General features: G+C 37.0%; 1 protein-coding gene across 1 annotated transcript in view; it reads right to left on the bottom strand.

Annotated features, from left to right (window-relative positions):
- The window catches only part of lrp4 (low density lipoprotein receptor-related protein 4), a 123390-nt gene that overhangs the window by 46166 nt on the left and 63516 nt on the right, over positions 1-13708 (bottom strand). Inside the window, exons 4-10 of the mRNA XM_079840089.1 lie at positions 10948-11061; positions 6092-6208; positions 5706-5834; positions 4212-4331; positions 4008-4133; positions 1349-1474; positions 1068-1202 (exon numbers count right to left, since the gene is read on the bottom strand). Of these exons, the coding sequence (XP_079696215.1) occupies positions 1068-1202; positions 1349-1474; positions 4008-4133; positions 4212-4331; positions 5706-5834; positions 6092-6208; positions 10948-11061 (867 nt within the window). The remainder of the gene's footprint in view (positions 1-1067; positions 1203-1348; positions 1475-4007; positions 4134-4211; positions 4332-5705; positions 5835-6091; positions 6209-10947; positions 11062-13708) is intronic.

Below are 13708 nucleotides of genomic sequence, written 5' to 3'. Positions count from 1 at the left end.
TTACACTATGAAAGCAATCCGGTCGAATGAGTTCTCTTCACTTCAAAAGTGAAGTTGCTCAAAAGGTTTTAGACCCCGTTTACACCTGTATTTAGTGTCTCCAACTTGCTATCCGATCAACCAAAACGCATCTTAACACCAGATGTAAACAGGGCCAAAGAGACACAAATATTTTAGGGCGTTTTCACACCTATAAATTGTTTGTTTTGTTCTTTCTTGGTTCGGTTTGATTTCACAAGGCAACCTTCCAAAGCGTACCAAAATGTGTTCACGCAAGTCACATGTGAGTACAACGGTCCTCTTATTGGTCAGAGTATCCTCTCCGTCATCCATCAAGATGATTGACAACTTCACTCCATGAGCTTCTTGTAACGCAAACACTATACAAAAGTAGCCGTCATTTCCTGATAAAATATATTCTACATTCGCAACAATACTGCAGCAAATTCAAACGCGCTCTCTCTGGATCTTCCAGAGAGAGGATAACTGTTTCAACGCACACACAAACACTATACGAATGTCTATACGAAACTATACACTATACGAAAGAAATCAAGGCTTCATCGGGACAGCATTCACCCACAGAGAAGCGCAACTACACAACATTTTAGGATGAAGAGGTACTCTTTTGGTTTTCAATGGTGATAACTAATGTGCTCACTCACAGAATCAGACACGACTGCTATTTATATAGCACATTTCCTGTTATGAATTATAATGCCAGTTGGTCCGTTGGGTCGGATTGCTTTCACACCTCAAGCTAACCGCCCCAGAGTTTGTTTGCAATCGGGCCAAGACCACCTCGTTGAGGCGATCTCGGAGCGATTGCATTGGTGCGGATCCGAGCATTATTGCCGTGTTCACATATGCCTAAACGTACCGACCCAAGGGAGAAAAAACACCAGGTTCTGAAACAAATGTTTAGGTGTGAAAGCCCCCTTAGATATTTAGAATATAACATAGATAATCCTGTTCAAAAGTTTAAATCCCCTTGCTACCTAACTTTCTTTTCTGCTGTCTTCTCATTTAACTGTCCTTTGTTTTTTTTCCCCTTGTCTATAGCTCACCTTTGCATGTCTTCCCGTCCTGTGTTAATGTGTAGCCGGTGTGACAAGTGCACTGCACCAGACCTCGAGACATCTGGCATTTCTGTGAGCAACCTCCGTTGTTAACATTACAATTTTCTTCACTTGACTTGGAGCCTAGAAACACACACAGGCAAACATTTGAATGTTAACAAAGAGGAGGGAATGTGATATTTTCAATGGGGAACTACCATTATTTGTCTTATGTAAGATTTCACATGCACTTATCTGTCTGCATGCAATAGTGCATTTTGTAGACTCACGGCAGTCCTGGAATGGATGTTCATCAGTCCCATCTTCACAGTCTTTGATGTCATTACAAACCTTACGCTGGCCAATACAGCGGCCATTCTCACACAGGAACTGATCTGACGCGCATGGAGGGGTTTCTACGAAACAAGGGGAATGTAATAAAGAAACAGAATAAGACAATAAAAAGGCAAGTAATGCAGAAAAGTTAATTGAGCAGATATTAGAAATTATGAATGCTTTTTGCGCATATTTTCAACATATCTATGTAGACCAAAACTATGCGCACCGTGTGAACGTTTAATCCTTAACAACTTTTGGTAAATTCAAACCCATTTTAACAAAATGTGTACTAATTAAATTTAGTTGCCCCAAAGCACAGCATATGTGCATCAATTACCAGATCTTATAAATAATCTAAATAATAAAAAAAAAAATTATATCCATTTTATTTTTTCTATCTATTCTAAGGCAGATTTATGGACTTTATGCTCAATTAAGGAGCTGGTCACATCACATTAATTGAAAAGAATCAGTCACACCTAGTAATATTTGTATTGTCTATAGCAGTGGTGTCCAACCCTGCTTTTGGAGAGCTACCGTCCAGCAGATTTCAGTTCCAACCCTGCTCCAACACACCTGTCTGTAATTATCTATCACCCTGAACACCATTGCTGCGTCCCAATTCGCATACTATCCGTACTAAATAGTATTCGAAAAAAGAATTAGTATGTCCCAAATCTTAGTATGTTGAAAAGAGTATTCCAAAGATTCCCGGATGGTTTACTATTTCCGGTCAGAATCCGTAGTGCAGATCGATGCGCACTCTAACGGCTGATATTGCCCACAACCTATTGCGAGATGGACGAGGATTCGATTAGAACTACAAACGCGGATAAAAAGTGTTTAAAAAACTACAAACATGAAGGTTACGCGAGTCTGACGGTTAAGTGGAGAGGATTAGATAAAGTGGTTTGAGTGAGCAATTATCAGTATTTAACTTGACGAAAAGATATTTATTCAATATTATCCACATTATATTTCTCCTTCAGCAGCATTGAGAACTTTTGTAATGATACGTTTGGCCATTAACTTTGCAAACACATGAGAGGAGTCTAAAGACCCACGAAAGGCAGATCAACGAGCGACTACATTTCTCTCCGATACGGTAGGAAATTAAATTGAAAGTGGGGGATTTGAACTGTGACGATGATTGACAGTTTAAGCGGTGACGGGACGCACGTAACAGAGTCCGTTAAAGATGACGAAGTAGTATGTCCCAAAGCTTGCATACTCTTCTGCTACACACTCAAAAGTATGTACTTTTTCTTCACAAAAAGAGTACATACTTTTAGGACGTAGTATAAGTAGGCGAATTGGGACGCAGCCCATGATTAGCTGGTTCAGGTGTGTTTGATTGAGGTTGGAGCTAAAATCTGCAGGGTGGTAGCTCTCCAGGACCAGGGTTGGACACCCCTGGTCTATAGGAAGGTAAGAATATAATTTCTTTAAATTTTTAAATTTAATGTAAAATTATTTGATTATTTGATTTTTCATAAGGCAGCAAATGTAATAATTATTATTTTTTTAAACTTTAAGGTTATATAATATTAATGAAATAAAAACACTCTTAAAAGGCACAATATGTAAGATTTCTGGATTAAAATATATAAAAACCACTAGAACAATGTTATATATTTTGATGACTTGTGTACTTACAGTGCCCCAAACGTTTCCAGCAATGGTTAAAATATCTGATTTCTCTGGATTTAAACAGTGTAATGGACCGTTTCATATCTGTGTTACCCTCGATTTCCAGTTTTACTTCCATAGAAACAATGGAAACACCAAAGAAGCTTTAATGTATAATGTGTTATATAAGACAGGTGAGCAACTTTATAGATACCTGTACCTTTATCGACAGAAAACTAATCATGGTTATATAGCTCAACACAGTCTTATTGTTTAAATCCCGTTTTCTTGTTTACCATGAGTAACATGTTTGTAGTAAACTATTTGTAGTAACAGTAATACAGCATTTTCTCCACCATACAATATATTTTAAAATTAATTGCATTTCATTTAGCAACACAAGTCATCCAGCTTTAATTAATATGATATTCTAATATCGATCCAGATTACTGCAATGTGCAAGTAAAACAGCGCTGAGTTACCCCACAATTTTAATTTGTCAAATAAAGTGACCTGTATAAGTAATAATTCAGCACTTGCGGCTATTTCATTAGAATGAAATACAATGTAAATTTAAGTGATCAATTTAAGTTAGTTAGATCTTAAATTTAAGATCTAACTAACAATGTTCAGGGAAGGAGGCGACAGGAACCGGCAAACGTTAAACATAACTTTTTGTAAAATAAACATACATAAAATGAAAGGTGTGGCGGTGGCTGACTGCGGCATACAAGCATAATAAAAACTGCAGCGTAAAAAATGTCCCAGGCTCTGGGCCTCACCCTGCTTCATAAAACTTTAATACATTAGCTTATCCATTGCTTTACATCGTCTGTGGAGGTGAAGACGACGACTCCCATGATTCCACACTCATTCACGGCATCATCAAGCTTTCCCTTTCTTATTGTTTAAAATAATCAACCTCTAGCTGCGAAACTTACATACTGTGCCTTTAAGAGGAAAAAAGTATGTGTTCCTCACCTGTCTTTTCACAGCCTTCTTCATCACTGCCATCAGAACAGTCATTTTCTCCATCACAGCGCCATGACAACCGCACACATCGACCAGACATACAGCGAAACTGATCAGCCATGCACATTGATGTGCCTGATGATGAGAAAGAGGAATGTGACAGATCTAAAATACACTCACATACACACACACACACCTATTACAATTACTCACTGCAGTTCTTTTCATCTGATTGGTCGTCGCAATCGTATTCTCCGTCACACCTCCAGCCTGCATTTATACACATGCCACTGCTGCACATAAACTCTGCAGAACGGCAGGGTTGGTGGGAGGCTGCGTTCACACACACACACACACACACACACACACCAAATTAGATATACACACCCCTAAAACCCCTAAATATAGGCCTATTTGTAATTACACATTTGTAATGATGAAGTTTCAATTTAGTAAATTTAAAATAGATTAACTTTAAATATAATATAAAATAACACACTATGGTTAAAATTATAATCAAGTACTTAATATGTGCTTTAGTTTGTTAGTCAACATATTAAAATAAGTGTACGTCTTTAAAGCATGAAACAAGATCATTAAAACAATGATTTAAAATGTACTTTAAAGTAAAAAAAAATATTTTACATTATTACAAAGTGCAGTTTTTAAAAGTGTTCTTAAGTGTGTTAAGAAACAGTCATGAAAGTGTGCTCTCAAAGTACACTTAGTGACCGTTTTTAAAAATAGAAAGATTTGAAGTACACTACAGCACGTTCAGAAAAAAACTAGATTATCTACTAGGTGTTGTTTCATTTAAATTATTTCAGCATAAAACAATTCTAATTACTTTAAACTGGAGTTTTTAAAGAAGCACATTTAACTTATAAATACAGATGTATTAAAGGGATAGTTCACCCCAAAATGAAAATGATCCAATAATTTATTCACATATTCTTCTTTCAGCCAAACACAATCTGAGTTAAATTAAAAAAATGTCTCTTCCAAGCTTTATGATGGGAGTGAATAGCATCTGAGATTTTGAAGCTCAAAAAAGCACATCCATCCATCATAAAAGTAATCCATACGGCTCCAAGGGGTTTCTGAAGCGAAGCAGTTTTTGTAAGAAAAATATCAACATTTATAACTTCATAAACTATCATTACTGGCTTCTGGTAACGGCCGTACGTGAGTCTAGTTCCGGCTGAAGAATGACCTCAGAACTGACGTATGGATTACTTTTATGATTGATACCCTTTTGGGAGCTCCACTCACTCCCATTATAAAGTTTGGAAGTGCCAGAATATTTTTTATTATAACTCTGATTGTGTTTGGCTGAAAGAAGAAAGTCATATTATACACCTAGGATGGCTTGAGGGTGAGTAAGTGAGATAATTGTTCTCTTTAAACTCTCTTTTTAAGTCCTACTTTAGGTGGGTCAGAAAAGCAGCAAAGTGCATTTTATATAAATGTAAACTACAATAAATATAATTTCATTTAATTGCATTTAACATACAATAGAGTGTCTGGAAACATTACATTCAGTTTACAGTTAAATATGTTATTTCCATAATAAGTATTCTAAAAAGTATTTCTTTTTTCACAAGAGAAAAAGAGAATTATTTCTAATGATTGTGAGTTGAGAGAGAAAAGAGGCATTTCAAACAAAAAGACATTATAACCGAGTAAGAAAGAATGAATGATCCTCACAACAGTCAGACTCATCAGACCAGTCACCGCAGTCGTCATCTCCATCACAGTGGTAGATGTCCAGAATGCAACGACCATATGCACACTGAAACTCCTCAACACTGCATGTGGCTGTCATCACATCAGATGCTGGAGAGAGAGAAATTATGTAACATGAGTTACACACACTCCCACACACACATGCACCCTGAAACAGTCCAACAAATCCCTCTGCACAGTTATTTGCAATAAATAAAATTAAGAAAAAACAAATATAACACAGAAATAAATACAGTTTCGAGCAGCAATCATTGGGATCCAAGCAGGAGGGAGGGAGGGAGGAAGGGATGGATGGATGGATGCTCATTTGACATATAAATGCACTAAGAAACTCAGAGTCAACTTACGGCAGTTCTCTTCATCAGTTCCATCTTTGCAGTCGGTGTCTCCATCACAGTACCAGTGTTCTGCGATGCAACTTCCATCAGTGCAGCGGAACTCTTTATCAGAGCACTTCCTCTTATCTGGACACACATACAAGTCATGCACAAAAAGGGCTTGAGATGCTTGGGATGTGCAGATGGGACCGTACTGTAATATTATAAAGGTTTTACAAAGCCGAAATAAAAGTAACAAGGAAATACAGCACCAAGAACCAATTGTAAGAATAGGAACATATATATTGGTGTGTGTATATATATATATATATATATATATATATATAGAGCTTATGTATAAGCTATATATAGGTCTATATATAAGGTTATGAAGAATTGCTGGGCTGGTGCCATGTCTCTAGCCTTTTAGACAAATTTAGATTTGACAAAATGGACCATTATTCATAGCTTTTGCACACAAACTGCACATTTTTATTTTGGCGTCTATATTAACAGGTTACAGAATTCACATTAGGAGCATAAGCTGTGTGATGGCTGTGTCCTAAGCGTAGCAGTGAACAGAGAGAGACATCTAGCTCATGCTGTACTCAAGGAGAAACATGATTTTGTACAGGGGCGTTTCCTCTGAGGAGGCAAGGGAGGCAGTGCCTCCAAAATAAATTGGATGAGAAAATAATCCAAGTCACATGAGAGGAGGTAATGCCTCCATCGTGCTATTATTGGTTATGATTGGATATGATTGGATATGATTGGTACAAATGACCTTTTTATAATTTATAATTTATGCCTGTTATTAAAGATAATAATTAATTAGCTTAGTCTCCCAGAAATAATAATTTTTTTGATTGCAGTGGCCAGCATGGCAAGCATGAAAACACAAAGTGAGCATGTTTGCTCACGCCCCACTCAGTGTGAGAAAAACCTATTCATGCTATTTACTGATGTTGGATATTTTGGCCAAAATTTTGGACCGACATAGCAGATTTTTTTTTTCAAAAAATCTAAATGGTAAAAAGTCATTATGCAGACCTTGAAGAACTGATAAGACAACCTTATGTTGTAAACTTCATCTGAATATATTAATAAACCGACAGCAAGAGAGCACAAGGTCTGAACAGCTGTCATTTCTGCAAGGGGAGGAATATTTAATGAACAGCGAGTTTGAAGAATACTGCATTTAAATTTAAATTCAAAAGTCATTTATATATGAAACTTGTATGTGTTGTAGGCCTATTTAAATATATTTGTAATTACACCTTTGCAATGAAGTTGCAGTTTAGTTCATTTAAAATATATTAACTTTCAATGTAATATCAAATAACACAATAGTTAAAATTATAACGTGTTTTAGTATGCTAGTCCAGTGGTTTTCAAACTGGGGTCTGGACCGTGGCGGAGGATTCGTTGCGCAGCAGAAGCGTCAGACTTATATTTTAAAATGTGCATTCAGCACCCACTCCCTATTCTCAGAGTACGCACAATCACGAAATTGAAAGTGAAAAATAAGCGAGAGCGCGCATTCAAACACGGTTTCAATACGTTACCGCTGTTTGAAAGCGCCCCCCTGAGGCACGCGAATATCTCCCAATATAAAAGCTATCTCGTTGTAACCATCTCTTAGCTCTGTATTATGCTTGAAGAAAAATGTGGTCTCTATATGCACTTTGAATATTGAGTACTTTGATTATATTATGGTTATTGTTGGCACTTATGCTGCCTTCACGTGCTCTCGGAATTATCGTAAATACGAGTTTCCTAGGTAAAAATTGCACATGAACGCCCTCTGATGTCGTGTTTACCACTGGGAAGTTCGGAAATAATTTTGATAGCCCAATTCCCGAGATGGGCGTGTCATAAGCTTTAAACATGGTGGCGGGGAGAACTAGACTGCTGTGGCAGGTGTGATTTTATAGTTTTTTTTCCCAAAACAGCTTGGTCGTCTTGTCTTGACATTAATGTAGTGCATATTTACATGTAAGAGTAATCATATGAAGCGTATGGTATGTTTGGTACACAGCGAAAATAGCCTGCATTTGACTGAAATTACAGAACCAGCAGAAAGCGGACTATCTGTAATGTTTATATGGTTGACGGTGCATGGGACACTACAAATGATCTTGGTTTTAATAAGATTTTCCCAATAAATAGGCAAGAATAACCTGGGGCCTCATTTATAAAACTTTGCGTAGGATTTGCGTCAGAAGTGGCGTACGGATGAAACATAGGACGTGCGTACGCACAGAAATATTCGGATTTATAAAACCGTGCGCACGCACATCCTACGCAGTTTTCCCTTAATAAATCACAATCAATTCTAAATGTAGCGCAGCTTTTGCGGCTTCATGTCACGCCCATAGTTGCCCATAAATAGTCCGTGAAACGCCCACAAGTTAATATTCATAGGTTACGAAATCATGGCAAACACAGAGAGGAAATAAAAAAAAAACGTAACTTCACTCAATGTGAGGTAGAAGTTATCGTTGGCGAGGTTGAAAAGAGAAGAAAAGTGTTGTTTGGAGGGCACAGTGTGGGCATTACTAATGCCAAAAAGACACTTGAGTGGCAAAAGGTTGCAGACGCCGTAAATGCTGTAGCCTCACAACCTCGGACTATCGCCGAAATAAAAAAGAAATGGTCGGATATCAAAGTCGAGGCAAAAAAGCGTCTAGTGCTCCATCGCCAGAGTGTGTCCTCTTGCTGTCTGAAGATGCGTTCACTCCGAATCCTTCCATTCGCCACATCTTCTAGAGCACAAGATCAGCCATTGTGCGTCATTACGCATTGAGATGGGCATTTTATTTCCATCCATTCAATTGAATCTGACAAGCTACAGATGTCGGTTATAATCTACGTGGAAATGGGAAATAGTTCCGTGCAAATGTAATGTCTTGCAGATTTCTGAATGGTTGAGACATACGTAATTTTATCAAAAATAAAACTAATATGCATGAATACCATGAACGTAGCTGATGAAGAAATTTTACTATGAAAACAACTTTCCCCAGTGGACAATTAATACATCTATCTATTTATCTATATGTCTCCCTAATTATCTATCTATCTATCTGTCTAATTGCATCTATCTGCTCCGCCAGACGGACACTTGACGAGAATATCAGTTTTGTACATTAGCTATTTCGTTGTTTACCATATTTATGAGGATGAATTGCAATGCATAACATGCCAATATTATTGCAGAACATATTTCACTTTTCTTTTTGCAAATATGTGTTAATTTGCATTTAATGTTGTAATTTTCGTTTGATTTTGTTTGTTTAACACTGCAGATCAATCAAACGGGTGTTCGTGTAGGCTGTTCATTGTAAGACTTGCTTTGTGAAGTCTTCATGTTATTTATGAGAGGCATAGCCATTTCTTTTACACAACGGTCTACAGTTTCACACACTTTCACGTGTTTCTTCCATCTGCCGACGGTGTCGCCATTTCTCATTTCACCCGTTTTTGTGCGTACGCCTGGGTCAGAGCTTGCGTGAAGGACCGCACATTTTCCCGTCAAGTTTGCTTTTTATAAATACCAATTATTGCGTAGAGAGCGGCGTACGCCTTCTTTTGTGCGTACGCAACGTTTATAAATGAGGCCCCTGGTGTCCACCATGATTCCTGTTCACTCCGACAACAAAGCACTTGAATGCAACAAGCTAGTAATCACGACTTCTAAAGTGGGAATTAGGAAATTTCCGATAGCACGTGAAGGCAGCATCAATACTGATCACTTTGAGGGAAGGAGTTCAGTTGGGAGGTCAAAAGAAGTCATGTGCAGTTCTAAGGTCTGAAGAGACAATCATACAGAAGAGAAGCCAGTAAGTTGATTTTTTGGCAAAACCTTTATAGTGCTTTTACTGCATATGATAATTCATACTCCGAAAGTAGAACTGAAATGACATTCATTACAAGATGATGAGTTAAAACATTTCAAATGCACCTGCAAACAATTTTTCTAGTCATGTATTTCATCATTGAGGATTTCTTAAAAATACTATGTCAAAATCTCGTCTTCTCTCGACACACCCCTACAACTCATCAATTACATTTTTACCATCTTATATTCTGCATAATTGGATGTTTTTAAATAAACACTGTCAAAAACTATACAAGTGTTAGGGCTGGTCGGCTGGACAATATGACGATGTATATAACGTTGATATAAGTGATCACCCGGATTTAGACCTACCTATATTGTATTTATATAAAAGCATTCAAAGGCAAACATGCTTCATGTATTTCCCCGGCGTCAAAATCAGGCACATATAAATGTCAGGAAACACGATTCCTGGCTGCATTTCAATATCAATTGGTCACTCGATCTTTGGTAAGTTGTAAGGAACACTATATGGAGTCTAACCTTTAGTTTAAACTGATAATGGTTTGTTTTACTCGCGTTTCCCCTATTAAATCCAGTCATGCAGCTCTTTTGACCCTCGGTCCGGATGATGGGGCTTGTTCCGGCAGGAAGGTGACGTCAATGCATATTGCTCCTTCCACTATGCCCTGGCAGGTAAGTGATTAAAACCAGCTGGCCCCAATTACAATCAAGGACGACCTGTCTGTTGTGATTGGTTAATAGGAGGACTAGAGAAAGCATTAAAGCCTGACATACACCACGCTACTCTCCTGAGCATGACTTTCTCCTGTACTTCAGAATCTCTCCGGATGTAGTAGGTCATCCGGGTACTTTTCGCGTACTGTTTTATTTTTATACTAGGAATTCGGACATGCTACTCTGTTGGTGTACGGTTTTTGGGGGTTTTGCATACTGTATAATATATATCAATATATATATATATCAATTTAGGGCACAGCGCAAGTTTTACAACTCATCCTGAAAGAAGTATAAAGGAACTCACCACACTGCTCGTCACTGTTATCTCCACAGTCGTTGTCTCCATCACAGTACCACAGGCTGCGGATACAGTATCCATTCTGACAATGGAACTCATCTTCCTCACACTCTCGCGGTGCTGCTCAAAAACAAAAAAAATACAAGACAGATATTGAATAACTGTCAGCAATGGGTTCAGATGGATCAAACATAACTGTTTTCGCAAAAAGTCACTTGTAAGTACAGCCGGAAAACGTGGGATAAATCGCGGAATCAAGCCCTAATAAAAGTTTGGTTTAACAAAGAAATTCTGACCAAAAAATATTACTATTGTACGGTAGAATGTACTTCTCCAAGTTATAATAATAATAAAATTATATATTATTTTAACAGTAAACCTCTAATGGCACTGTTTGCCAAACTTTTTTTTAAAATCATTAAATAAAAGGATTACATTTTAAATTTTCATTTGATTGCATTTTAAAATATTTCAAGGGCCATTTTTTTTTAATGTATGAACTCAATTGACTATACATGTTTTTTGAATATTAAAATTGAATTAAATCAATTTCATATGACCCTAAAAAATTTAATTCTTGTTCAACTTTTAATAAATGATTGTTAAATTGTATAAGTTTCACGACTTTTTAAAAAAAAATTGGAATTTAACTATTAAAAACCAGGCAAATCCAGAAAATTCAAAATGGGGGGGGAAAAAAGGAATAATGGAAAAAATGTAATGGTTATATATTAACTAAATATTAAACGTGTGCTTCTCAGTGCTACAGAAAAAGCTAGCAACACACTGCAGCTACACAATCCAGTGCACTGGTGGCGCTCACAGCATTTTATTGACACCAGTAGAGACTCCAAAAGCAGCATTAAATGTGATGCTGCTTGTATTTACACCACCCACCGCGCCAGACAGACCGACACCAGACATAAAATTTATTTCTGCACCACTGCACTTTTACTCGCCATACGCACAAAACAAAACAAAACATAATAATCTACTGCATCAAAGCACACTGGAAAAGCAAAAAAAATTAAATATAAAAAAAAAACATGTCTCATATTACAGTATTTTACATGGCGTTTAATCTTTATGTACATTTCTTTCATGTTTATTACTGTACCTCTTGTTATATTGCCCTGACAGTTTGTAGCAAAACGCATATAGTTACATAAAACCATGGGATGGAAAGGTCTTGCTTGCACAAAACTGCTTTTCTTCAAAATGAATAAAAATGCACAGGACATGCGGTGTATTGAAAGCATGAAATATCACATCATGCTATTTAAATGATAATATAAAACAACAGGAAAAAGACAGAAGCAGAAAGCGAGATACTGAATGTAAGAGATGAGGCAGACATAGAGCAGTGTGGTAGAAAAGACACTTGCCGTACAAAGCATGTCACTGAAAAATTCATGGAAAGCTTATGGCAGACAGACCCCCCATCATGAGAAGAGCCTCAAGAGTACAGCGCTGAGAAATATGGGTCAGATGCAAAAGATGCTTCTGTTTTTCTCTCACTGCCTCACAGACACACATACTGTTCCTTTACAACATTACATATAGTAAACTACATGCATATACATATACACATGTATACACACACTATATAGGCAAAAGGAGTCAGAATGCACACGGGTTAATTCCTTTATTTGTACATTTTCGCAGAGGAGTACCTTTCCTCTGTCTAAGAAAACAATCTCACTAGCGCGAGCACAAAGACGCCTCTCACAGCACGCGATTCCAATATACACAGAATTGGGGGTTATTTTTTAGGATTCTTTACCTAACTCAAGTCTCTGAGATCTGACACCTTGCACTCCTGGAGGCTCCAGGTAGGTTGCAGTTCTGGAAAATGGTGGTGCTGGAGACTAAAGAGTTCCTGATGGTTTCACACTTAATTCTTCACCTTAATTCTTAATTATTTTGCAATTAACGTGTCTTTTCTTCACCACCTGTTTTTGTCTGACCCTGCTGACCCAATGAGATTTTCACTTTCCAATGGTCACGCCTTAACTGCAATTTCTAGTATTACATTAGTATTGTATCCTTCTCATGGACATTTGATAATTTTTGACTTTTCAGTCGGAGTTAAATCTCTTTTTTGGCTCATTTTATCTGTAAAAGATAATTCTGCACACCTGAATATAAGGCGTTTTCATTTCCAGCTTTCATGAACAATTATATAATCACTTATTAATGATTCAATACAAAATTAATAGTAGTTATTAAGATTCATGTGGTTTGGAATTGGTAAAATGTACCTGGAAAAAAAATATAATTAGAAAATCAATGTGCCTAATAATTCTGCACGCACTGTATGTTAGATCTGTGCGGTACAGTAGGTCTTAATATATAGGCTGTCTGTTTCATTAATGTTAATCAAACAGTTGTGGTATCATTGGATATATACTATATATATAATCAAAAAGTTGATTATATATATATTTATATATTTCCTATAGATATTTGGTGTTGACTTGGTGTGTGTGTGTGTGTGTGTGTGTGTGTGTGTGTGTGTGTGTGTGTGTGTGTGTGTGTGTGTGTGTGTGTGTGTGTGTGTGTGTGTGTGTGTGTGTGTGTGTGTGTGTGTGTGTGTGTGTGTGTCAAATTTAGAGTTATTACCAGGGATTTTAAGGTATGGTTGCTTGGTGATTTTGTTTTGGAACCTTCAGAAAACTTTAACTTAATTTTTCTCAAAATTGACTTTGCTGACTCTATCGACTTCAAACAGGTGTAGCTCAGCCATTTTTTTTTGTCAGATTCAAAA

Source organism: Gobio gobio (genome assembly GCF_949357685.1).
Source record: "Gobio gobio genome assembly, chromosome: 2".
Lineage (NCBI taxonomy): Eukaryota > Metazoa > Chordata > Actinopteri > Cypriniformes > Gobionidae > Gobio > Gobio gobio.
Note: the sequence above shows the minus strand (reverse complement) of the source record. Positions and strands in the feature narration are given on the sequence as shown.